General features: G+C 37.4%; 1 protein-coding gene across 1 annotated transcript; it reads left to right on the top strand.

Moving 5' to 3' along the window:
• Positions 1–27,670, top strand: SPART (spartin). Its single transcript, XM_049778776.1, has 9 exons — positions 1–229; positions 12,136–12,932; positions 15,370–15,567; positions 16,310–16,474; positions 19,376–19,493; positions 21,707–21,901; positions 23,933–24,091; positions 24,164–24,254; positions 27,028–27,670. The coding sequence occupies exons 2-9, from the start codon at positions 12,138–12,140 to the stop codon at positions 27,299–27,301; spliced, it is 1,995 nt and encodes a 664-aa protein (XP_049634733.1). The 5' UTR covers positions 1–229; positions 12,136–12,137; the 3' UTR covers positions 27,302–27,670.
• Positions 27,671–27,753: the final 83 nt, after the last annotated feature.

Raw genomic sequence — 27,753 nt, 5'->3', positions numbered from 1 at the left:
CCAGTGCTCGTCACATGAGGTACGCCCAGGGGGCGGGGCCAGCAGGGCCGCGTGACCCCAGGGTTCAAGGCCTGGCATTCCACAGCGCTCGGACGGATCGCGCTTGCGCAGCCGGACGCTGGGCACTTGGGGACTCGGTGCTGCTGGAGCCGGAGACTCCGCGGGCTCCGTGGCTGAACGCAGCGGCCCGGGGGCGGCGGTGTCCGGGCCGGAGCTCTGCAAGACGCAGGTGGGGCGGCAGCGGGGAAGGAATTCACCGAGAGTTGCGGGTCGTCCGGGGGATGGGGAGGGAACCCTGCCCGGATTTGTTTGCTGGCGGGGGAGTGCAGCCTGAGGAGGCGGGGTTGGCTAGGCCTGGTGTCTGCTGCGTCCCCAAAGCTGGAAGTTCTGAAGGGGTGTCGTTTCTAGAGAGCAGAGTTGCAGAAGTTGTGGGGTACATCCCTCCCGTGCTGCTTCGTGACCCCTCGTGTCTCTCCCTGCGGCCCTCGTGACTTCTCCACCCTCTCCCTTTTACTGCTAAGAAACTGGGGAGCCCTCGCCCCTTCACGAGCCTCGCTGGGGCCGTTCCAGCAGCCGATCCCCCCGTTAATTGAGCGATCGAACGTGGCTGATTGTTCTGCCAGAGTTCCTGTGAGTTGAGGGGGAACTTGTCCTGCCCACCCCAGATGGGGGGTTAGGGGGCCCAGCTCCAGACTGTGGGAGAAGTCAGTCTGGGAACCCGCGGGTAGTGAGTGACAGGGTTTTTGTTTGGTTTCCGTCGGGGTTGGGGGGTTGCTGTGTTCCCCACCTTCTGGTGCTGACAAAATGCTCCACCACCATCCCCATTTGTGATGAGTTGCTTGCTCTCTGCTGCTCCCGCGAGAGCCCCCCAAATTTGGTTAAGTGGGTCATGCTTGATTGAGTGCATTTGCACCTGGGATTATTGTTGTTTCTCAAGAACCTAAAAGATCCTTGGGAAATCAAGGCTTTTTCCTCTCCTTCCCATTTGCATTGTCCCCCCACTAACAAACCACCAGGTCGTCCAGGACTGTGGCCCACCCTACTAATCTGAACCTTTTTTATTTTTTCTAATTTTGATGGTCATTGCGAGGTTTTCATCGTTTACTGATATTCTAGGACATCTCTGGTGATCGATAAAATTTCCTTTCGTCTCCTTTTTCCTGGGGCTTTCTGAACCGTAGATGTGCAGTTCCTCTAACAAGCCTGAGTCTTGGAAGTCTGCGGGAATGAGTTAGGGGCATTCCAGCTATTTAGAAGAAGTTCTTTTATCAGCTTTCTCGTGAAGGGGTGAAGTGTCAGATAGGCTGGAGTTAGGCAACGTTTGTGCTTAAACAGTCCTCAGCCCTAGGCTGCACTGGGTTTCTGACCTCCCTCCGTCCCCTGGTTGCAACTGTGTTGCACCCCTGGAGATAAAAGAGCAATCTGTAGGGGAGGGAACTCACAGGAGGAAAAGAATGTTAGAAAAGGCAACTCTTGGCCGTGGGTTGAAAAACATTGCTCTAGGGGAGATAAGAATGTTGTTTTTATTAGACTGTTTGGGATGTGTGTGCTTTCAGTGGTTAGTTAGGGGATTAGTTAGCCAAGTATTTGACCCAGAAATCTGCTTTTTAGCTCTTGAGCCTTTTTCAAAGCTCAAGTGGTTGTGCATAGCTCATACAGTTATATTTGCAGTACATTTTGTTTTGGTTATGAATATTTTGTTACAAACATTACAAACTTTTTGTTGTTGCTACAATGTTTAAAAAGAAATGTTTCATAGGTAACTGGAACTGAGCTTTTAGTATGGGATTTAAGACTGGTGCAGATTTTTTAATTTACTGTCATCAAATGAATATTTCCAAGACTTTCTGTCCTCAGCTTTAGAGCCCCAACAACTGAATGGTCTTCTGAAAACCACCTGGTGTGGGATACAGCCCTTGTAGACCCCAAGAACTATCAAGTGCAGAAGTGGCCTGACATCCACTTAGACATCCAAATAAAGAGGGCCCCTATTTTAAAAATCCCTTTACACGAAACCCACATAAATCATTAGCAGTATTGTAAACCACGTTTTCCTAAAATAAAAAAAAATCACTTATACATTATTCAATAATTTTAAGTAAATCATGTAAAATGAACTTTTTAAATAAAGCTATAGATAAGATCTTATTACTTTAATTTAGAGGTCCCTGATCATGCTTCTCACTTCAGATGAGATCTATTATTAAGCTTAATCCAAATTCTTTTCTACCATGGAACATGTCAAGCACCTTCATCTCTTTCTCAACTTATTAATTTGTAAGCATAGTAGGAGATACTTTCTTTGAAATCAGACATTTCATTTCCTTGACAAATATCTGTCGACTTTGGAATCAGTCTCTTCTGTTTACTGACTGACTTTGGCAGATTGTTCTAGATTTGTAAAATATTCTTGAAATCAGATAACACTAATAATACCAAAGAATGTGAAGATAAATGGAATTAGAAAAATGCCATGTACATCCAAAGAACATAGTAAACAGTAAATTATGATTCTAAGGATTTATAAACCATGTGTTTTTTATACTTGTAATGTAGTTCTTCTATAGGAAGTAGTTTAAGAACAGTTTTCATTTGTTTGTGAACTTTCATAGTAGTTTTTATAAAACTCCTTTAAGTTAATTTATAACATTATTTCATTTTCTCTGGTGACAAAGAATGCATTTTCCATATATTGTATAGGTCCCAGACTTTGAATCGAAAGTTGGTGTTCATTTTTAATTTTACAAAGGAGCATAATTTTGTATTTTCTTTATTTTTTGGTTTTTGTATACATATCACCAATTTCAAAAGTATAGCGAACAGGCTGGAGCGGTGGCTCAAGTGGTAAGGCATCCTGCCTTGCCCGCGCTAGCCTAGGACGGACTGCAGTTCAATCCCCCCGGTGTCCCATATGGTCCCCCAAGCCGGGAGCGATTTCTGAGGCATAGCTAGGAGTAGACCTTGAGCATCACCGGGTGTGGCCCCAAAACTAATAATTAAAAAAAAGTATAGCAAAGAGCTTGGAGATGTGGCTCAGCAGTAAAGCTCATATTATCTTTCCCTCACCTACCTGTAGAATATGTTCACTTATGCATGAAAGATTTATTTTGCTTTTATTAATAGAGTATGTTTGAAAGCTTTTATTGTCATACATGTCATTAAAATATCAGTATAAATGTAAACTTAAGTTTAATTTTTTTGCAGTGAGTTTTCTTCTAGATTTAATTTTTATAAGTAGTAATAGTTGTGTGAACAACATAATAGTTAATCATTTGGTATACAGAAAAATGTTTGGTAGTAATTAATCCCTAATGTGATGCATTCATGGAATTGGGCCTGCAAAATGAACACCTTTGACCTGAAGAGTGGGAGTGGTAGGGAATGTTTTATTCTAAGGAGGTTTTATGATTCTGAGTAAATACACAATAGTAAGAATGAGAACAAGTGAAAGTTATAACTTCCTTTGTAAGGGGAAAAATTGAGAAAGAATATGGGGAGAAAAGGAATAAATAGAACCAGACACCAGCATAACAATTGTATTGCAGGCGTATATATTTACAGATTGAATAGTTTTAGGAGTACTAAATTGAAGGAGAGTCATCTGGAAGACTTAAAACAAAGCAAAATTATACTGTTGAAACTTGTTCTCTTGAAAAGTCACTGTATAGCATTTCCACAGTTTAAAGTCTATTGAGATCAATGGTTATCAGAGAGGTTAACTTTGAGTACACTGCTAAGTAATTAACACTGCTTAGGGTACATTTTTTTTCTTTCAGTTTACTCCTGGCTAAGCGCTCAGAAATTGCCCCTGGCTTGGGGGCCATATGGGAGCCGGGAGATCGAAACCCGGTCCTTCCTTGGCTAGCGCTTGCAAGGCAGACACCTTACCTCTAGAGCCACCTCTCCAGCCCCGTGGGTACATTTTTGTAGTGTTTGGGAAAATTTGTGGTTGTCAGAGGGTTGAAGTTGTGTCGGTGGAGGTTAGTAGATCACAAATGTCACTAAACATCTTATATTGAACAGGATAACATCTATAAATCCTATTTATTTTAAGTAATAAAGAAACTCTAAAGAAGGATTTGTATTCCCTAGGGGACTAGGTGAATGAAATTTTTTTGTGTGTATTGATTTGATATGCCAAAATATTATATATTTTAGGCTTTGTGGTCCTGTATGATCTGCTATATATTTTAAACTCATTCTTTTAAATTGTAAGAATCTTGGTTCTGGAGAATTAACTTAAGTGGTAGAATATATGTCTAGCTTATTTTAGACCCCTGAATTTCATCAACAGCACCTTCATGATACCTCCAGACCAAACTCGGTATGGTGCTGGTAGTGCCCAAGCATCATTAGAGGGACTCATATATTTAAAAAAGAAGGATTGTAAAAATATGTGACTAGAGATATTGCTCAGTGGTATAAAACTTCATATGTGTGAATGACACTATGTGGTTGCATGATTTGAGCCAAGCTATGGCCATCTCCACTGACTAAAAAAGTAAAAATCATCCCTCCTGTCTTTCAAAAATGAGATGTAGACAGTCAGCACCTTCAAATATCAGAGGTTTTTTTTTTTTCCTCCTTAAAAGTAGTGCTAGCATTAGTATTTCCTTAAGAATTGTTTTTAGGGGCCGTTGTGGTGGCGCAGGGCATAAGCCATCTGCCTTGCGCACGCTAGCCTAGGACAGACCATCGTTCCATCCCCCAGCGTCCCATATGGTCCCCCAAGCCAGGGGCAATTTCTGAGCCCATAGCCAGGAGTAACCCCTAAGCAGCACAGGGTGTGACCCAAAAAACTGAAAAAGAAAAAAAAAAAGATTTTTAAATATACAGGAGATAAACATGTAGCATGGTATACAGAACTTTTTTTCAAATTAATATCTTTATTACATGATTACAAACATGTTTGTAGTTGGGTTTCAGTCATAGAAAGAATGCCTCCTTCATCACTGCAACATTATGACTATCAATGCCCCTGCCACATCGCCCCCAAACCCTGCCTCTATTCGAGATAGGCATTTTACTACTCTCATTCGTTAACATTGTCATGATAGTTGTTAGTGTAGTTATTTCTTTAACTTCACTCACCACTCTGTCTTTATTATCTCTGGGTATTATTTACAAAAATGTCTTTTATTTTTCTTAAAATCTATAGATGAGTAAGACTAGTCTCTGTCTGTCTCCCTCTGACATTTCACACAGCATAATAGTTTCCATGTCCATCCATGTATAGGAAAATTTCATGACTTCATCTCTTTTGATGGCTGCATAATTTTCCATTGTGTATATGTACCACAGTTTTTTAACCATTCATCTGTTGTTGGGCATCTTGATTGTTTCCAGACCCTGGATATTGTATATAGCATTAAAATGTATATAAGTGTGCAGAAGGCATTTTTGTATTGTGTTTTTGTGTTCCTAGAGTATATCCTTAGGAGTGGTATATCTCGGGGTGGCGAACAAGTTCGACACAGAGCCAAATTTTAAAACTGTGAGAGTCAGAGAGCCACACCACGCAGTGACCTGCCAAACAGACAAACACACAAAAGCATATAATTTTAACAATAATCTATTAAACACATATTGCAATTTGCCATTTTGAGTAAGAATAAAAATCCTGCAGTGATGGTAAGGGTGTGCTGCGTCCTCCACACTAAGAACTAATGGCAAGAGGTGACCCAACGGGCCCGGAGAGATAGCACAGCAGTGTTTGCCTTGCAAGCAGCCGATCCAGGACCAAAGGTGGTTGGTTCGAATCCCGGTGTCCCATATGGTCCCCCGTGCCTGCCAGGAGCTATTTCTGAGCAGATAGCCAGGAGTAATCCCTGAGCACCGCCGGGTGTGGCCCAAAAACCAAAAAAAAAAAAAAAAAAAAAAGAGGTGACCCAACATGTGACACACGGGTCCCCTGCTCTCTGGCCCGTGCAGTTGTTTCCGAGGGATGAGAGATGGGACTACATGCCCGGAGATCTCTCCTTAAAGGTCCCTCCTCAGAAGCAGCAGAACAAAATCCAAACTTGGCAAAGAGCCACAGTATACAAAATAATGATAAGAGGCAAGAGCCACATTCATTTTGGCTCGAGAGCCGCCTGTTCACCATCCCTGGTCTATTTGGATCATATGGGAACTCAATTTCCAGTTCTTTGAGAAATCTCCATATTGTTTTCCATAAAGGCTGAACAAGACAGCATTCCCACCAGCAGTGAAGGAGAGTTCCTTTCTCTCCACATCTGATTACAGATGATTACAGCACTGATTACAGAACATTGTAAACACTATAAATGATGGTGTCTGGTAATAGGTCCTATTGGTAGTCATACAGAAAAAATAAGTGAGTGACAAATCAGTGTTGTTTATTATATCATTCAAGTCAGCGATGCTCCTATGCTCTAAATTATTAAACCTCCCTGTCTCCTAGGGAATGTGGTGTGCAAAATTCCTGCCTCGCTTTTTCTGAGAGGAGAAATGATGGATCTGTGGAATGGTTAGGCATTTTAATGACTCATTTTTTTGTAGAATTCAGAGAAAGGGATCTTCAATTTTGATAGGATTTCAAATTGGACTGGTAAATTAGGTCTCTGTTGATCTGTTATAAAAATTGGTTTCTAAATAGAGAATTAAATATGTTTTCACAAAATCTGACTATGTTAAGGCTGGCCAATGGCTTGTGTATCTTTGAGGTTAGAGATTATTAAATTACCTTATCATAAATTTTAATGTGATGACAAGGGGAATAAAGATCTATAAAACAACAGTTGCGTGTAGTTTTGGTAAACACACGTTCATTGAGTATTGGATATAGGCTAGTTGGAAGAGAGATATGCTTCAAAGATAAAATACTAGACTTTAAAAGACAATACCTCCCCTAAAAGATAAAATGCCTCAATATTCGTGTTAAATATATATTTAAATACTATAACAAATTAATTTCATCTGTTTTTAATGTGAATTAGAACATTTAAAATTATGTGAATTGTATTTTATTAGTGCTTCTCTAAAGTGTCTTTTTCTTTGTTCTTTTCCTTTTTTAGTTTTGGGTCACTAACAGCTCAGGTTACTAGGTTACTCCTAGTTCTGTATGCATTCCTGGTGATGCTCAGGGATTGTTCATGTGGTTAGCAAGTTAGAGAAATTAACAACAGCATGCTCAGGTGATGCTCATGTGGGATGCCAGGGATTAAACCTGGGCTAGCTGCATGTAAGGCAAATATCCTACATACTGTGCTATAGCTCCAACCTCTAAAGTATCCAACATTTCTTATTTTAAACTAGTCCCTTTCCATCACATACCTAGTATTATGATGTAATACTTTTATAAGGTTTCATTGAAATTGCACTGAGGACCCCAACCTTACTCCAAGGTTATTAATTTTTAAAAAGCCTTATAAGTCTACCTATTTACCTACCTGTATTGAATTCCACCATACCATCTGCCTTTCATAGTTTTTGTGATAATACTGAAAAAGGAGCTATTTTTGTAATGCAGTCACCCCCAAGCACCAGCCCTCTTGTGTATGAGTGTGCGCGTGCACACACACATACAGCTTAGGCCTCAGCCCTTGTCAGTTTGCTTTTTTTCAGAACAGCCCTATTTACTCTTAATTATCTCCATTTAGACTTATGAGTTATGACATCGCTGTTTTATTAAAGTCTAACAAAATGTAAAGGTGCTAATCTTAAATCTCTATCTTAATGATTTTTTATGTGTAGGCACACAAATTATGAATATTGTCTTAAAAGAACATTTCCCATGTGTGACAGCACAAGTGGTAGGGTGCTTGCCTTGCACATGGTTAACCCAGGATGGACCTGGATTCAATCCCCGGTTTCTTATATGGTTCCCCCAGCCAGGAGCGATTTCTGAATGCATAGCCAGGAGTAACACCTGAGCATCACCAGGTGTGGCCCCAAAACAAAACAAAACAAACAAAAAGTTTTTATATGCCAAGTCTTCACATGTCTCTTCTAAGTTTATGCCCCTCACATTAGTACTGTAGGATTTTTTGTCATCATCAAGTTTCACCTGTTCTGACTTTGCTTTTGTTGATTCTGACACTGCAATTTTTCAGGTATGTCTATGATATTTGTCAGCATTAACTTGCTAAAGAATTGGTGAAATTCATTAGAGTTAGAGGAGATGGCACAGCGGTGTTTGCCTTGCAAGCAGCCGATCCAGGACCAAAGGTGGTTGGTTCAAATCCCGGTGTCCCATATGGTCCCCCGTGCCTGCCAGGAGCTATTTCTGAGCAGACAGCCAGGAGTAACCCCTGAGCACCGCCGGGTGTGGGCCCCCCCCCCAAAAAAAAAACAACAACAACAACAACAAAAAAAATTAAAATTTTTCATTGTGCTTCTGTGATTTACAAAACTCTGTTATTCATGGCTTCTGATGCTTGTACTTCCAACACACCACACCAGGGGTCTCAAACTCAATTTACCTGGGGGCTGCAGGATGCAAAAGTCGGGATGAAGCAGGGCCGCATAAGGGATTTCACAAAAAAAAAAAAAGTCCTCAAACATCATTATTAACAGTTTTAATTATTTCTTTTGAACATGAATAGAACATTTAGTGAAGATCATGAACAGTTCTTCTGAACATGACATCTTTTGCCTATTTCTTGCTGCCAGAGACTTGATAGCGCTTCTACTCACAAATCTGAACCACATTTGGCTTTAGAGAGGAAGCAGTTGAGACCCTCAGTATGGCTTGAAGATGATCATCATTAAGTCTAGACCTATACTTTGACTTACTGAAGTTCAATGTGCAGAATAACTTTTCACACAAATATGTGCTCCCAAAAAAAGGCATATGGTATGTTTGAACATTGGGGAAAGCTCAGGAAAGCTGGGGGGCAGTTCTCTCAAAAATTGCCCATGCATGTCTGTTTTTCCACTAATCTCCCTGAACTTGAACTTGGCTTTGAGATCAGAGTTGCATTGCAGGTCAATGAGCTTCATTTGAAGCACAGGAGGGGCATCTTGCACATCAAAGGATTAGGGATCCACAAAAATTTGGAAAGTGGCTCTGTGCTTTTTGAAATCTGCAAATCTGTGATCAAATTCCTTCTCTAGCTTAAAAATAGCATCAACATATTTCTCACCACTGAATGCTATGCCTGCACCCACAAGTTCCTTGCATGCTGGGAAATGGCAAAGGTTTGTCTGAGAGAGCTAGGATTTCCATAACACAAGTTTTGTGGAGAATGCTCTCACATTGTCATAGGCAGCACTGATAAGCTGCCCCGGGCCTTGTAACATCTTGTTTAGTACATTCAGCTTATGTGTGATGTCAACAAGAAAAGCTAAGTCCATGAGCCATTTGTGATCACTCAACTCAGAAACAGCATTCCCATCCTTCTCCATGAAGGCTTTCACTTCTTCTCTCAACTCAAAAAGTCTTTTCAGGACATTTCCCCTGCTGAGCCAACATACCTCTGTGAAATAGAGCACATCTCCATATTCTGACTCCATTTCCTCTAACAAAGCATGAAACCTCCTGTGCTTTAAGCCCCTGGATCTGATTTGGTTGATGCATTTCACAACAACAGACATCACATTGTCACACTGCAGGCATTTACTGCAAAGGGCCTGCTGATGGATAATGCAGTGAAGAGCAATGGCCTTCTCTACACCCTCCTCTTCAAGTTTTTTTTGAACAAGTGCCACCAGTCCATTTTTCCTCCCTGTCATCCATGGCGCTCCATCAGTTATTATTCCAACAAACCTCTTTTATGGCAAACCTGCATTCTCAATGGCATAACACAGATGCCGAAATAACTCATTAGCCATGCATTGGAATTATTGTGAGCAGCTCTTCTGGCAATTCAAAATTGCAATCAACACCACAGATATAAAGTGTGAACTGTGCAGTGTCTGTTATATCTGTGCCCTCGTCCAGAGCAACTGAGTATGCATCAAAACATTTGGCTTTCTCACACAGTTGATGATAAATGTCACTTGACATGTCAGAAATGTGCTCTGCCACCGTGTTAGCAGAAACGCTGATTTTGCTAAACTGACCTTTTCTGGACAGATAATACTTGTAGCCTGTAACATGCATTTTTTAGCAAACTCTTCTGTGAATGGTTTCCCTGCCTTAGCAATCATCTCACTAACCATGTAACTTGCTTCGACTGATGCAATATTCTCTTTGGTTGCTTTCTTGAAGAAATCTTGTTGCCTCATTAGACATGCTTTAAGACTGGCAACCTGCTTGGCTCTCTCATTTAATTGATATTTTGCACATTCCTCAGCATGTTTAGTTGAATAATGGCGTTTCAAGTTGTATTCCTTGTGCACTGCAACTTTCTCTGAGCAAATAAGACATGTGGGGATGCCCCTGTGCTCAACAAAGAAATACTGCATCTCCCACTTTTCCTGAAATTGTCTGTGCTCGTCATCAATCTTTCTCTTCATGGCAGGCCTTGATGAAGTCATGATGAAGGTATCACAAAATCTAATTCTGTAATAAACTTCTCTCCCTTCTCCAATAATGCAAGGGACAGTGGGCAGGAGCAGCGGAAATGATGTCCGCGCTAGGCGTAAAGTATTCTTGATTATCCGCTTACCGAACACTCGCAATAAAAAATCGCATTAGTAAGAAAAAAAAGTCGCAAAAAATCACATTAAACATTTGCATACCCCGAACAGAACTGCTTGGGGTATGCAAATGTTTAATGCGATATTTTTCCTACTAATGCAATTTTCATTGCGGTTATTCGGTAAGTGAATAATCACGAATAATGCGATATTTGAAGGCCGGCCACGAGTTTGAGACCCCTGCACCACACCCATCACCAGAATATCCACTTCTTTCCCCCCAAAGACCCCTACACCAGTACCTTTCACCTTCCCCACTCCTCGACCTTCCACCAACTTGGTTGTGTAAGATTAGTTTGTTGTCTTTGACTTTTTGTTGTTACTTAAAGTGTATCTTTAGGTTTCACATATAAGAGAAATAATTTTGTTTCTATTCCTTTCTTATTTTTCTTTTCTTTTTGTTTTTGTACCACATTTGATGACGCTCAGATTACAGTACTCTGGTGCTTCTATATTTAGGAATTACTCCTGGCATGCTCAGGGGATCATATGTGATGACAGAGATTGAGCCTGGGTCAGCCATATGCAAGGCAAAATGTCCTACTTGTGCTCTTGCTCCAGCCCCATATTTCTTTTTGATTGACTGACTTCACTGACCATGATATCCCCTAGTGCCATTCACATTACTGAAGATTGCATAGTTTTGTTCTTAGAATGCGAGTGCTCAGTATATAAATATACCATAACTTCTTGATCCATTCATTCATTGTTAGATATTTTGGTTTCCATATCTTGGCTGTTGTACTAATTATGGTGATGAATATAAGTGTATATGTATTCTTTCAAATTGATATTTTTGTGATTTGGGGATAAACACCAAAAAATGATATTGCTGATGCTGGCAGGACCATATAGGATGCCAGGGAATCAAATCCGGCTCAGCCTTGTACAAAGCAAACACATTTACCCACTATATGATCTCTGGCCCTATAAAATAGTAATTATTCTGAATTTTAGTTTCATTTCCCTGAGAAAATACAGTATCGAGCACCTTTTCACATACCATTTAAATATCCTTTTTTTAGTGAAGTATTTATTTATGGTGTCTTTTCTCATTAAAATGATTGATTTTGCTATTTTAATGGTGTTTGTGGACAGAATGACACTACATATGAGTAATCTCTTTACTGTGTGCTTTAGGCTCATATTTTTTAAACTGGTCTTCATCTGAATTTATATTCTAATGAATTTAAGAATGAGACTCACATTATCCTGAAAAATAAGTACATAAGAATTTCTCTTTAAATGGGACAAGATCTTTTCTGTAGATCTATTATTCAGTAGATCTATTCTGATTTGCTCTTCTATTTTTAGTGAAAAAGACAGTTTGGACCAAGAGCATTATATTATCAACTCAGTAACTCAGTATTGAGTACTTTGCCTATATTATATGTCTTAGTTATAGGCTTAGAAAAGGCAATAATGAACAAAATAGACAAAAGTCTTATCCTCTTAAAATATATTGAGGTAGGGAAATCAATAAGAAGTAAACAGTTCAATAAGATAATAAGTATGCTATTTCCTATTTTGCAGAGATGGAGTTAGAGCCACAAAATGAGGAACCTGCTGAAATTAAGGTCATTAAAGAAGCATATAAGAACGCCTTTGTATTTGTTAATAAAGGACTGAATACAGATGAATTAGGTCAGAAAGAAGAAGCAAAGAACTACTATAAGCAAGGAATAGGACACCTGCTCAGAGGAATCAGTGTTTCATCAGCAGAACCTGAACATACAGGCCCCGAGTGGGAATCTGTTAGACAGATGCAACAGAAAATGAGAGAAACGCTACAGAATGTACGTACGAGGTTGGAAATTATAGAGAAGGGTCTTGCCACTTCTCTGCGAAATGATCTTCAGGAGGTACCCAAGTTATATCCAGAATTTCCACCTAAAGACTTGCCAGAGAAGTCCCTTACTTCATCTCCTCAACACACTGAAGTAAATGGAAGTACTTCAAATACAGGGCCAGTTCTTGCACCGAGTTCTCTGGCCTTGCCATCTCAGAATCAGAGTCATCCAGCAGAAGCACCTCCTGCTTATACTCCGCAGGCTGCTGAGGGTCACTACACAGTATCTTATGGAACTGAATCTGGGGAATTTTCATCAGTTGGAGAAGACTTTTATAGGAATCATTCTCAGCCACCACCTCTTGAGTCCTTAGGGCTAGATGCAGATGAGTTGATTTTGATCCCAAATGGAGTACAGATATTTTTTGTAAATCCCGCAGGGGAAGTTAGTGCCCCATCATATCCTGGATACCTGCGAATTGTGAGGTTCTTGGATAATTCTCTTGATACAGTTCTAAACCGTCCTCCTGGATTTCTTCAGGTAAGCCAAAGAAAATAATAATTTGAATTTTACATAGAGTTCATTTTTATTTATGTTTATATATTCAAATAATTGAAGAATGATCATAAATTTTAGTTCCTTTGAAAATGTAACCTCTGATTTTGATGGTCCTTAACCCATCTGTGTTTGATAGCCTTTTTTTAAGATACTATCTTATCAAGGCCATACCACTAGCATCACTTGTCAGTATGAGCCCAAACCCAAAACAACAAATAGTAATAATAATAATTATTATGTAACAACTCTGTTTAGTTTATATAGTTGTTTACAGGCCACAAACAGTTTTATAAATCATACTTTGGAAAATAGTATTCAGTCTTACTATAACTTGTCTGCAGTTTGCTTTTTAAAAAAGATCAAAGAGGCTGCTGAGCAATAATATGTGAGTAAGGCATTTGCCTTGCCTATGGCTGACTAGGTTCAATCCTCAGCACCCATATAATCTCTCAAACATCACCAGGAGTGATTCTGGAGTGCAGAGCTAAGAGTAACTCTTGAGTATATCACCAGGTGTGTGCCCCCCTCCCGCCTCTCTCAAGGAAAAACAAATTAATAAATTAGAGAGTGACTTTTGAGTCAATCAGAAATGATAATCAGAAGAAAAAAAGAGGGGCCGGAGATTTAGCAGAGTGGGTAGGACATTTGCATGAGACCAACCTGGCGTTGATCCTGAGTACAGAGCCAGGAGTAACTCTATGAGCACTAATTGGTGCTACCCAAAAATTTAAAAAAAGAAAAGAAAAAAAAGTCAGATTTAAGTACTTTGTGTCTCTGCACATTTATATTTTATTGGCCAAAGATGATGTTAGAGTATCAGAATTCTAGCTTTTATATGGAATCTTTTACCTACCTGTCTAATAGACAGTATTTTTATAATTACCCTTTCACTTTTTTTAGTATTAGGAAGATAGTGGTGCTAGAGGGATGCCATTAAATTCTGGTCTCTCACAAAATGTATCTCAGAAAAGAATGTAGTTGAATATTCTGATTTAAATTTGGTGTCTTTCATATTTAACTCTCCATGATGTTAGTGTAAATTCTAATGTATTAATATCCCCTAGATTTGATTTGGGCTGACTTTGTGTCAGTTTTATTTAAGTTCAAGTCTCTAAACGTAATTTAATATTCTATTCCAACTTTATCATTTCAATTCTTATGTTTAACACAAAAAAGTTATTCAACATTCTTCTAAGTAATATGTTTCCAATTAAAAATTAGTAACTTTGGGGCCATAGAGAGTTATTGCATCAGTTTGAATCATAATACCACTTACACTTCCATGAGCACCACAAGGAGTCCCTCTTAAACTTATTGGGTGTTAGCCCATCCCCTTACACTTCCAAAATTCTTGGATTTGTATGGCACAAGACTACTACTTGTGTTGTAATCCTACCCCCCACACACACTTTTGAGTTGCTGAATCAGTGTATCTTCTACGTTTTGTTTTGTTTTGTTTTTTGCTTTTGTTTTGGGGCCAAGCCAGCACTGCTCAGGGGTTACTAATGGCTCTGTGCTCAGGGATCACGCTTGACTGGCTTGAAGGACTGACATGCAAGGCAAGCACCCTAATTGTTATCCTACTGTTCCAACCTTCTATTTCTGTTTTTTTGTATACAAAATGATAATACTAAACAACCTTATGGGAATTTTTGAGGAGTACGTCAGTAAATATGTATAGAGTATTTCTACTAAACAATGTCTAATTTGAATAGTAAAACATAAATTTACCTTGACCATTATTCAAAAGTAGACTCATTATTGCCTAACAGTATATTATTTAGAGCAGTGGTCCTCAAACTTTTTAAACAGGGGGTCAGTTCACTGTCCCTCAGACCATTGGAGGGCCGGACTATAGTAAAAACAAAAACTATGAACAAATTCCTATGCACATTGTGTATATCTTATTTTGAAGTGAAGAAACAAAACGGGAACAAATACAATATTTGGCCCATGGGCCATAGTTTGAGGACCACTGATTTAGAGCCTTTGGCGTTGAGGTTGTTCTTAATTTTAATAAAATAAACAAAAAGGTTTTTATTCATGGATTAATAATGTTTTTGTTTGTCTTGGGGATCACACTTGATGATACTCAGGGCTTATGTGTGGCTCGATGCTCAGGAATTAATTCTGGAAGTGGTCAAAAGTCCATGTGTTAGAGCCTGGATCAGCCTGGGTCAGCGCATGCAAGACAAATACCCTACCCTCTGTGATATTCTCTGGCTTCTAACATTCTTAGGATAAGTTGTATAAGATTTGTAAGATTATCATACTTGTAAATGATTCATTTTTTTCATGGGTTATTTGTTAATGTTGTCAATATACTATATATAAAATGAGTTCCATATGTTGGAATGTTTATTATCTATTATAATTTAAAACTTATATTAACATTTATTTCTTCTTTTTTAAACTTCAGGTTTGTGATTGGCTGTATCCTCTGGTTCCTGATAGATCTCCAGTTCTTAAATGTACTGTAGGAGCATACATGTTCCCTGATACAATGCTACAAGCATCAGGATGTTTTGTGGGTGTTGTGTTATCTTCTGAGTTACCTGAAGATGAGCGAGAACTCTTTGAGGATTTGTTAAGACAAATGTCTGACCTTAGACTCCAGGTAATTTGTGTGATCATGAATGAAAGCAAACTTTTTGGGTGGGGGGTTCACACCCGATATCACCTAGGGTAGTGATGGCTAACCTTTTTGAGCCCGAGTGCTGCCCAAACTGCCGCACAAAGCCATAGAAATTCCTCAAAAATGCCAGCACGTCAATTAAACCTTAATAACAAGATTGTAGTATCTAAAAACTATGGAGCACATGCCGCAATATCTTAATTGCGGACCTTCCCACGAGCCAGCTCCTAGGCCTTCGAGTGCTACAGGTTGCAGGAGTGCTATAGGTTTACCATCATGGACCTAGGGGTTACTCCTAGCTCTGGACTCAGAAATTGCTCCTTCGAGGCTTGTGAGAATATGCGATACCAGTAATCAAACTGGGTTTGTCCCAGGTCGGCCGCGTGCAAGGCAAACGCTCTACTGCTGCTGTCCTATCTCTCTGGCCCTCTCTAAGACTCATTTAAAGTAAAATTGTGATTACATTTTATTTAACAAAGTCTTATACAAACTGCATTAAGTTTATCTTTTATTATTTTGTTGTTTGAAATATACTATGGGCCATATGCTCTGAATCAAAGAACTTGAAGTTTAGTGGTTTGATGAAAAAAAGTATAAGAAGTCAGAAATAGTTCTGCTTATAGTCTACTAGACATATTTGAATATGTATATTATTAGAATACCTTGGATGAAAGCAATACAAGAAAATGTCAGTTGGATTTAAGCTAAGTTCTTTACTCACTAGACCAACTGGAATTGGGCAGAAGGAGAAAATGAATTCCAAATACCTGGAAGATCAAGACGTTCCTCTGACCAAATGAAGGAACCTAGTGACACTGATGTGAGACAATTGGGTCCTTCATTGGATCAAGGCAGTAAGGATGTACGTAAAGGAAAACAAGGAAAAAAGGTGAATAAAATGGCAAAAAAAGATGTTCTGTTATAAAGGAATATTTTACAAGTTTCAGTGATGATCTTTTACTCATTTACTGAAGCAATTTGCAATTGGGGTCCAACTTGGATCTCCGGCATGCAAGGCAAAAGCCCTACTACTTGCTGTACTGTCTCTCTGGCCCCCTGTAAGACTCATTTAAAGTTAAATTGTGATTATATTTTATTTAGCCATATCTTATACAAACTGCATTAAGCTTACCTTTTAATTTTGTTGTTTGAAATATACATTGGACCATATTCTCTGAATCAAAGAACTTGAAGTTTAGTGATTTAATGAAGAAAAAGTCAAAAATAGTTTTGTTTATAGACTATCAGATAAAGTGGTCACTAGTAAAAATTATTCAGATTATATTTCTCTTTATATCCCTTTTAAAATATTTGTTCCATAAATTATTTTAAAAGATACTATTTGGAGAAATTAAATTTTTGAGTGTACTTTTATCATTCTACACCAAGATCTTGGAGCTAAATATGTTACTGTCTTTTTTTCCCCTCTGCTTTTAAATTTTAATTCCTTATTTTTTTATTAATGATCAACAGAACAGAGAGCAAGTTTATAAAATTATATTAGTAATTTTTTATTGGATTCTTAGTAGATAAGCAGAGTAGACTGGCTGTAAATTTGGATTAAAATGTGATAATTGTTTTTGAGTGCTAGCCAGTACATGTATATACACAATGGGAAAGTTTAAATGTTTATATGAATCTGTTGTCTTGTAGGGAGAACAAATTAGCAAATAGAAAGTTTCTGCTGTGATCATGAGATAAAGGTACATAGATTACATGCACCTTCTAAAAGCCTTGTTTGGCAATTCAGTGTGTATGCATGGGAAATTGTAAGAATACTTTTTGAAAGGCATTTTATCTAAAATGAATCCTGAAGAATAAAGAGAGTTGATGGGAATTTTAAGGAGTAACAGTTCTGCTAGTATGGTACTATAGCAAATGTTTGTAGAAAGAAAATAGCATTGTGTATCAAATTAAGAAACATAGTTTGGCTTGTCATTGTCGTAGACATAAGGTAAGTGCTTAATTATCTTTGGAATTAATACCATATTCATTTGCTTATAAAAGTGTTGGCATGGTTTATAGTAAACCTCTTAGATTAGCTTTATGAGGGTGATGTTTGTCCAAAATGGTTTCAAGAAACCATTGCAAAAAATTGCAAAAGAAAGCAAAAAGAGGGGCCGGAGTGGTAATACAAGCAGTAAGGTGTCTGCCTTGCTCGCACTAGCCTAGGAAGGGCCACAGTTTGATTCCTCCCCGGCATCCCATGTGGATCCCAACCCAAGAGCGATTTCTTAGTGCATAGCCAGGAGTGACCCCTGAGTGTCATGGGTATGGTCAAAAAAACAAAAAAAGAAAGAAAAAAGAAAGTAAATTCCAAATTCATGGAGAACTTCTTTAATCCTTTATACAATTGTTTGGGGTTTTTTTTTAGTTTATAATAATTTCAATAATTTTTTGCAATATTTATATTACATGGTATGATTCAGGCCATTGTTGTTATGCAGTGGTCCAATAACTAACTTAATAGGTAATTCATGAGACAAGTTAGAAGTTGAATTATTATCTGATAACCGTTATCATTTTGATTATTTTCCCCAAAGATTTTACTATTCAGCAATCCTACCAGCATTATGTTAAAATCCCAGGGGCCTCTCAGCAGAATAGAGTGGTAGTTAGCCTTTCTGTAATTCTGTAATATTGACTATCTTTTTGTTTGTTTGTTTGGGGCCATACCTAGCTGCTCTCAGGGATTAGTACTTGCTATGTGCTCAGAAATAACTCTAGGCAGGCTTGGGGACCATATGGGATGGCAGGGATTGAACCCAGGAGGATCCCATGCATGGCAAATGCCCTCCCTACCCATTGTGCATTGCTCCAGTCCTGGTATATTGCCTATTTTAATTTGAATTGTTTATGTGATTGATGTTGGGCATGTACTTAACAGTTTCTTTTGGATTTTGTTTTCTTTATATAGTCCTATCTTTTGTTATTTTTATTATTGGCAGAGTATAATCACTTCTTAATTTCTAAGGTCTCTATACATGGTGACTATGTAGAAGTTTTGTTCTATAATCTACTGGATGCTTTTGTTTTCAGGCTTTTTTATTAATATTAAGATAAAATAGTCTGTTTAAGAATAAGTTTAGCGGGCCCAGAGAGATGGCACAGCAGTAGAACATTTACCTTGTATGCAGCCGATCCAGGACAAACAATGGTTCAAATACCAGCATCCCATATGGTCCTTTGAGCTTGCCAGGAATGATTTCTGATTACAGAACCAGGAGTAACCCCTGAGTGCAGCCAGGTGTGACCCCAAAACAAAAAAGTTTAGTTTTTGCGATTTTGAGTGTCTGCCCTGTCCTTCATACTTAGCTCTTATATTAGCCCAGTAAGATATTTCTCTGTTTCCAATTTCCATTTCACAGCAAGGAAAATCATTTTGTGTTTGTTTATTTTTTTTTACTTAATTTCTGTCAAAACCAGTTTATTTGGATACATCCTTTCAACTGAGTCATTTAATAAAACTATTTTAACAATTCTGGGTACTAAATGTGTACTGATCTCTTGGGGATGATAGCTACATAAGGAAGTCAGTCATGGGAAGATCAGTATAATATATTCTTGCTATTATAAAGATAAGTTGATATTTATCTCTTATCTTGCTATCAGAAAACTAGCAATCTTCATAGAAGTTTGGTGCTGGCATTTATATATTTTAAAATGTTCTATTAAGGCAGGTAACTAGATATTATCTATTGTATCTGATGACTTAGCATTATATAATGTTAATGATTTTCCCACCCTTCTACTCTTATTAGTTTATATTTTGAAACATTTTAATATGTAGGGTAAAGATACTTCAAATGAAGAAATTAATCTGAGTCACATTGTACCCTACAAGCCAGAAGACAAAGCGAAGGAATTACCTGAATGGAGTGAAAAAGTGGCTCAAAACATTTTGTCAGGTATAACAATAATGTTAACTTCCCATACTATACTATGAAACCTTGAAACCCATAGAGAATACATAGCAGAGTATTTGTATTTTTTAATAAATGGTATCTATAAATAATATAGTTCTATATTCTTTTAGATATCGCATAATGTCATATAAGTTCTTCTTTACAGTTATTTTGGTTTATGTATGGAAAAACTTGACATAGCAGCCATAAATTTGTCTTAACTCCAACATAATGACTCTGGGCTCCAAGAATGAATGATTCAGCAAATAGGCAAATCTGCATAACTTTTTAGCATATACTTGGAAATTTCCAGCTTTATTTGTAATAAACAACTTTCAAACCTTCCCAGATGTGAGGAAATAAGAAAAAAATTCTCCCTACTTCTTAAGGAAGAAATACTAGATTTATATGGAATGAATAATGGATAATCTCACTCAGACCACTTTCGAAATAATTTTCTATCACAAACTAGGTTCTTAAGCCTACTAGGCCTACTAGATTCATAAGCTCAGGATTTCAGAACAAATTCTCAGGGGTATATCACTTAAAAATGTGACAAAACCACATTCTGGTAACACTTAAAGGGATCCAATTTACCCCTAAGTCTTCACTGTCTTCCTGCTTGTAACTTTTTCACTTTGATTTTGTACCTCAAGTTTAAAGCGTTAGTAATAGCCATAATAGTCTGGTAACATTAAGGTCACTTAACTACTTGTCATAGTTAGGTCTCCTTAATTTGTCTTTTAAGTAAGTACTATGAGAAACAAGCAGCTCAGCCAATACTTAAGGTGCAAGTAAAAAAGCCATAGGAAGGATGTAAGATTTAATAGAGAAAATAGTCTAATAGAGTCAAGAGAGTACTATTTCTACCTTACTCATGCAGACTCTACACAGATGTATAACCAGGTATCTAAATTTACTTTATCCATGACTCATACCTGTTTGTCATCAAAGGCTGGGTAAATGTCAGTAAAAGCCACCGTTTTATGAAAGTTAAGATTTTAAAAACTTAATTAACTGCTATAAATTTGTCTCTAAAACATTGTCTAGGAGTGTCTAAATTTTTTCACTTAATGCCAGCTCACTTACAGGCTTGAAGTAATTAGATGAAACCCATGCCTAAATATTTTATTTATACAGCCTTAAAGAATTACACACGGTTTTGCCAAAAAAGGAAATAGTTCAAATTGTAATTCTTTCCAGAGTATAGTATCACCTGTTCCTGTCATCCTGTATCTGTCAGCTAATTTTTTCTTTCAGTAATGTATCAAGAAACATGAATAAAATAAAAGAATTAGGACTTACTCAATAGAAATGACTGAGCAATCTAGACCTCTCAATTTTCATTTCAGATAGTTTCATCTTGCACATTCTTTGGATGGTCTCATACTTCCATCAATCAGGTTTATATTGCAAGCTAAAAAGGGGCTGAGATAAAGGGGCTTGGATTTGAGGAAAAGTAATTCCTAATATTCATTACCCTAAACAACTGTTTCCAAATATATGATACTACTCCTTAGGGATTGCTGGAATGAAAAGGGGGGAATTGGTTCAGTAATAGTCTTGGGTCTGATGGAGGGATGCTTCTGTTTGTTCACTTTAGAAAGGTACAGTTTCAGGGTGTATTGATTTTTTTCCTTCTGAAAAGAAAGTGGCAGGCTAAATAAATTTGGGGATCTTTGGAAACCAAGCAAGGCATCAAAAGTTCTACCTTGATATATGAGACAGTTTTATTGATTCCCAGTTTGTGTCATTTGTGCCTGTCATCCTTAAAACTTTAGAGGAAAGTAATACCTGTACTAATATAAAAAGCATAAGGGTGCTTGGTATCCTCTAGCCAAATATATCAGTGGCATCACTGTTCATAATTATATAAAAAGAGTAAGTAGCACATAGAGGAAACTACAATTGTAATGGCATCATAGAGTAATACAAAGCTTTCTTAGTAAAAAGAGAATTTACTTAGAAAAGGAATATAGACATTTTAGTTAGAAGACAGTTTGCTTCCTTTATTGAATGTTTTATTAGGTGTATTAAACTTTCTATTTTTCCTGTTAATTAGTTATTCTTTAAGTATTTAAAGGTATAAATTATTAATTAAAGTATTTAATATAATATTTAATATATTTATATATTTAATATAAATATTAAATAGTTAATAGTTAAATATTTAAAGGTATAATATTGAACTTTTTTTTATTTTTTCCTTTAAAAAGGTGCTTCGTGGGTAAGTTGGGGTTTAGTCAAAGGTGCTGAATATACTGGAAAAGCAATCCAGAAAGGTGCTTCTAAACTTCGAGAACGGATTCAACCAGAAGAAAAACCTGTGGAAGTTAGTCCAGCTGTGACCAAGGGACTTCATATAGCAAAGCAGGCTACAGGAGGAGCAGCAAAAGTCAGTCAGTTCCTTGGTAAAATAATTTATGACTTCTTTACTTTTTAGTCAAGTTAGGAATGATCTATTAGTCCAGATTAATCTACCCATTTAAATGGTCTGCCTTTAATAATAATAGTAAATAACTAATAATAAAAATAAAATAGTTTAGCTCTAATAATTAATTGATTATTACATACTTAATGTAAATAACAATAATAAAATTAGGACAAAATTTCACTTTGCTACATATTGTTGGATCTACAGACAAGCAGTACCAACCAATTTAGTACTTTACAATGAGAATTTCAGGAATTTATCATACCTTATCAGAATCTGCATTTTGTTCCAACATCTGGATGATTCTTAATTTTTGTTAAACTTTAACACTACCTAAAATGTTTTTACAGTATTGTAGGAAAAGGGCAAATAGCCTTTTTAAAGGCATGGTTATTTTTTTTAAAGGCATGGAATATTTTTGCTATCCTGGTATATGATTGTTTTAAGGACAGTCCACTAAGGTACATAGCTGGATTGCTGCCTTTAATAAAGATCATTGATTCTTCTGTCCAGCTCTTGAAACCACAGGTCTAACTAAAGTTTAATATTTTATAGAAGTCAGATAGCTCCTTAATGGATTATCATTAGTAATTTTTATATTTAATAATCTTTGGAATCAGAGTCATTACTTTTTTTAAAATAAATGTCCCATCTAGTAAGTAGTAAAGCATTATAAGGTTTTTTTTAAAAACATGATTTTTCTTTTAAAATGATGTCCCATAATGATAAGATAGCAGATAGGGTGACCCAATCCAGGTTCCGTCACTGACAACCCCATATGGTCTCCATGCCTGCCACCAGTGACTTTGAGCAGAGAATCAGGAGTACGTCTTAAGCATCAACAGGTATAGTCCAAAGAAATAATCAAAAAAGAAACCTCACTAAAATAATATTCTAATCTATAAATATTTTTCACTTTTCTTTTTGTCAAGATTTTTTTTAATCTCCTAGTTCTGTGCTCAGCGATCACTCCTGGTGAGACTTGGGAGACCATATAGGATCTGAACTCAAGAGATTAAACCTAAGTTAGCCTCATGCATAGCAAAGTACTTCCTGCCTGCTCTACCATCTCTCCTGCCTGAAAGCATGTTATTTAGATTAAAAAATGTGAAATTGGGGCCAGAGTGGTAGTACATCAGTAGGCTGTTTGCCTTGCAGCAGCTGACCCAAGATGAATACAGGTTCTATTTACAGCATCCCATGTGGTTGACCGAGCAAGATTTGTCAAGATGTAAATACCTCATTATTATTTTAATGATATATTTGCTCATTTGTAAAAAAAAAAAGAAAAGGGGGGGGCCGGGCGGTGGTGCAAGAGGTAAGGTGCCTGCCTTGCCTGCGCTAGCCTTGGACGGACCGCGGTTCGATCCCCCGGTGTCCCATATGGTCCCCCAAGCCAGGAGCGACTTCTGAGCGCATAGCCAGGAGTAACCCCTGAGCGTTACCGGGTGTGGCCCAAAAACCAAAAAAAAAAAAAAAAAAAAAAGGTACAAATATTTTTGCTGACAAACATAAAAATTGGACCTCCTCATTGCATTATAACTTTTTAAACAGGGGGCCAGTTCGCTGTCCCTCAGACCATTGGAGGGTCTGACTATAGTAAAAACAAAACTTATGAACGAATTCTTATGCAAACTGCATATATTTTATTTTGCAATGAAGAAACAAAACATATACAAATACAATATGTGTCCCGCGGGCCATAGTTTGAGGACCACTGCATTATACCAATCAAAAAGGTGGATAGTTTTCTCTCTTAAAGCAAAATTACAAAAAGAACATTGTATTTAGGAGGCAGGACTATAAATATCATTAAACCCAGCAAGCTAGTCTTTAACTCAAAATGATAGGTTTTTTTTTAAAGCAAATCTTGAATCTGTCCTTACATAGAAACAGTAACATTATGCTGTATAACGAATTAATATGCTTATCCAAGAATTTTGATTAGTAAAAATCAAGTGAAGAATATTTTTGTTCTTACTCTTTTTTGTCCCTATGGTTTTATTAGTTGATGGAGTTTGCTCTGTGGCAAGTTGTGTTGGAAAGGAACTAGCTCCACATGTCAAGAAGCATGGAAGCAAACTTGTTCCAGAATCTCTTAAAAAGGACAGAAATGGGAAATCACCTTTAGATGGTGCTATGGTTGTAGCTGCAAGTAGTGTTCAAGGTAACATAAATGTTCAGATAGTTAACTAAGATTTTCTTATGCTACTTTTACTTATTGTGAATATGTTTGCAGGATTTTCAACGGTCTGGCAGGGACTGGAATGTGCAGCTAAATGCATTGTGAACAATGTTTCAGCAGAAACTGTACAAACTGTCAGATATAAGTAAGTTTCATTTAACATTTTAATAACTAAATCCCTTCTAGTATTAATAAAAATCCTAGAGAGGTGAATTACTGGATTACTGAAAACAAAAGTTTTTTCTATTTTTGTGACTAATTCAGCATAATACCTCCCAAATCCATCTACATAGCAGAAAAATCATTCATATATTATAATTGAGTATCAACTGTGATACAGATATAGATACATGAGAGAGACATATATCCATAGTCTTTCTCCATTCATTTTGTTTTGGAAACTTGGGTTATTTCCAGATTTTGGTCATTGTGACTAGTGTTACAATGACATAGAAGCACAAATGTCTTTTCTGAAGAGTTTTTGGGCTATTGCAGTAGATACCAAATGAACCCACACATCCATACATATCTGTATATCTTAGGACCTTTTTGAGCTCGAAGCCCTAAACTGCCGCACAATGCCCGGTCCTCCCAATGGCCAGTCTGGCCCTGTTGCCAGGTGAGCTGCAAAGCAGACACCGGCACACTCACCTCCTACCGTGCCGCATATCTCAATTGTGGACCCCTTCTCGCCACTGTTGGCACTCGTGCCATAGGTTCGCCATCGAGGCATATCTTAGGAAAGAAGAGTGGAGCATAGAATTAAATAAGGAACTCTCTTAAATCCCATAGTGTTGTGAAAACTTCAAAAATAAACATTGCAAATATGAAAATATGCAAAAGAAAACAAACAGAAACAACCCGACATCAATAATATTATAGTAACAATGCAAGCTGAATTACGGACTTACTTATTAGACCTACAACCAGAAAACTTCAGAACCTCAGCTTCAAAGACGTGTTTAAAGACTCAATTCCATTAGCACTGAAAACAAATTTGGGGATTAACAAAAGGACCATCATCAAATTAAAAGACTTTTATATAGTACAAAAAAGACTTAACGAAAACAAAAGGCAACATATCAATTGTGAAAAAATGATCTGCATATCATCTGACATGTGATCAGCATCCAAAATATGCTGAAGGACTCACAACTCAGCAAAATAAACAGCACACTAAAATATGAGGAGAATACCTGGGTAGATCCTATCTCTAAATAAGACCTAGATATCCCATAGACACAAGAATATTCCTTATCATATAATGGAAATGCAAATCAAAACTAAACTATCACCTCAAACCTTTGAGAATTGCCTGTATCCCAAAGTTTGTAAATCACAAGTGTTGGTGAGGACGTGCAAAAGAAGTACTATTGTATTTTGTGGTACAGTCTTAGAAAAACAGCTTATAAATTTCTTTTTAAAAAGTGTATGACCCAATGGGGCCAGAACAATAGCTCAACGATAGGGCAGGGCATTTGCCTTGCACTTGGCTGACCCAGGATGGACCTCGGTTCAATCCCACGTGGTCCCCTAAGTCAGGAGTGGAGCAATTACTGAGCGCGTAACTGGGAGTAACCCCTGAGCATCACTGGTTGTGCCCCAAAAACAAAAAAAAAGTGTATGATCCAACAATATCATGTCTTGTGATAGGGAGTGGAATGAGGAAAAGTAGTACAACCTCTATTTAGTTATATGAATTCTGGGAGTCAGATTGTACAGTTAGGTAGGACTCTTGCCTTACACACAGCCAAAATGGTTCAATCTCTGGCATGCCATATAGTCCATCCTCAAAACCGCCAGGAGTAAACCCTGAGCACAGTCAGGTGAGACCCAAAACTAAATCAGATATTTATAAGAATTAACAAAAGTCTCAGAGCTGTAGTGATAGCACAGCATTAGGACATTTGCCTTGCATGTGGCCAACCTGGGACGGACCCAAGTTTGATCCTCAGCATCCCATATAGTCCCCTGAGCCTGCGAGAAGTGATTTCTTTTTTTTTTTTTTTTAATGTCTTTAAGCACTATGATTACAAACATGATTATACTTGGGTTTCAGTTATAAAAAAGAAGACCCCGTTCACCAGTACAACATTCACACCACCAATGCACCCCATCTCTCTCCTTCCCACCTCCTGCCTATATTCAAGACACTTTTCTCACTACCATTGTCATGATAGTTGTCAGTGTAATCATTTCTCTAACTGAACTCCACTCTTTGTGATATGCTTCATACTATAATCTAGTCCTCCCAGCCCTCATCTCTATAGTCTCTGAATTATTACAACACTGTCTTTTTTTTTTTTAATCCCATAGATGGGTGAGACTATTCTGTGTCTATCATTCTACCTCTGACTTATTTCATTCAGCATAATAGTTTCCATGTCCATTCATGTATAGGAAAATTTCATGACTGCATTTTTCCTGATGGCTGCATAGTATTCCATTGTGTATATGTACCACAGTTTCTTTAGCCACTCACCTTGTTGCATCTGGGTTGTTCAGGAGTGATTTCTTAATACAGAGCTAGGTAAACCCTGAGTACCACTGGGTGTGGCCCAAAAACAAAACAAAAGTGTTGTTTAGGTAACTGTCAAAGCCATCTATAGAGACTCTAAAATCTGCAGTAACTCCAAATTTATCCACCCAACAGGGGTAGATAAAAGAAATTACCAATTATTTATAACCTTTATGACTTATTTATTCTTCAGTATAGTTAATATAATGTTAATCTCAGTCTGAGTTAAATTTACCCACTTTTAAAGGAGAAAATTCAGCCTTGGCACAGTGTGTTGTATACTATATTATTAGTTTATTGACTTTGAACCTAATCTTTGATTTATCTTTGAATGACAACATACCAATAAACACATTAATTTATATTTGTAATTTTATAATACTTTCTCTTTCTCTTAAAGATATGGGCATACTGCTGGAGAAGCCACACATGATGCAGTAGATTCTGCCATCAATGTTGGTTTAACTGCTTATAATATTGAAAACATTGGTATCAAAGCAATGGTGAAGAAAACTGCAAAACAGACAGGACACACAATCCTTGAGGACTATAAGATAGTTGACAGTTCAAAAAGGGGGACTCAAGCAGGAGAAGCAAGTATAACAGGGCAGGAAGAGAAAGATGAGCAGAAAGAAGAACCAGAGAAGGAGGAGACAAAGAAGGAAGAGAAATGAAGGACATGTTCAGAATTACCTATACCAAAGCCTTATAAATGAATGCAATTTTGTTAAACAGGCAAATGTGGAAATCCCTACAGAGAACTAGTGTTGTTAAACGAATCTAATACTACAATGTGAATATCTCCTAAGCTTTATGGCATGTGTTCTACCTACTAAAACAAGAATCCATACTCTTACAACTGGCCTTGGAAAGTATGTGGTTATATTCTCAGTAAGATAATTTTTTCCTAAGTGTGGCTAAAACATTTTTGCATTTAAAATAAGATTACTAATACATATGCTATATAAACTTCACCAAACCTTATGTTAAAACTATTTTTGTATTTGCTATTCTTCAGAAAGTAGAAAAGTATTTTCAGGAAGTAGCAAGGAAAATACATATTTACACAGATTTATTGTTTATTGACCTTCAATCAGTTTATAGTAGAAAGAAATGGCATACAATA

This window comes from Suncus etruscus, chromosome 8 (genome assembly GCF_024139225.1).
Source record: "Suncus etruscus isolate mSunEtr1 chromosome 8, mSunEtr1.pri.cur, whole genome shotgun sequence".
NCBI lineage: Eukaryota > Metazoa > Chordata > Mammalia > Eulipotyphla > Soricidae > Suncus > Suncus etruscus.
Note: the sequence above shows the minus strand (reverse complement) of the source record. Positions and strands in the feature narration are given on the sequence as shown.

Bases quoted from the DNA above. Each gene is read 5' to 3' on its own strand.
- SPART (XM_049778776.1), top strand. From the start codon at position 12,138: ATGGAGTTAGAGCCACAAAATGAGGAACCTGCTGAAATTAAGGTCATT. The intron at 15,568-16,309 runs GTAATTTGTGTG...TTTACTCACTAG, and splicing joins TGTCTGACCTTAGACTCCAG to ACCAACTGGAATTGGGCAGA. The intron at 24,255-27,027 runs GTAAGTTTCATT...TTTCTCTTAAAG, and splicing joins GTACAAACTGTCAGATATAA to ATATGGGCATACTGCTGGAG.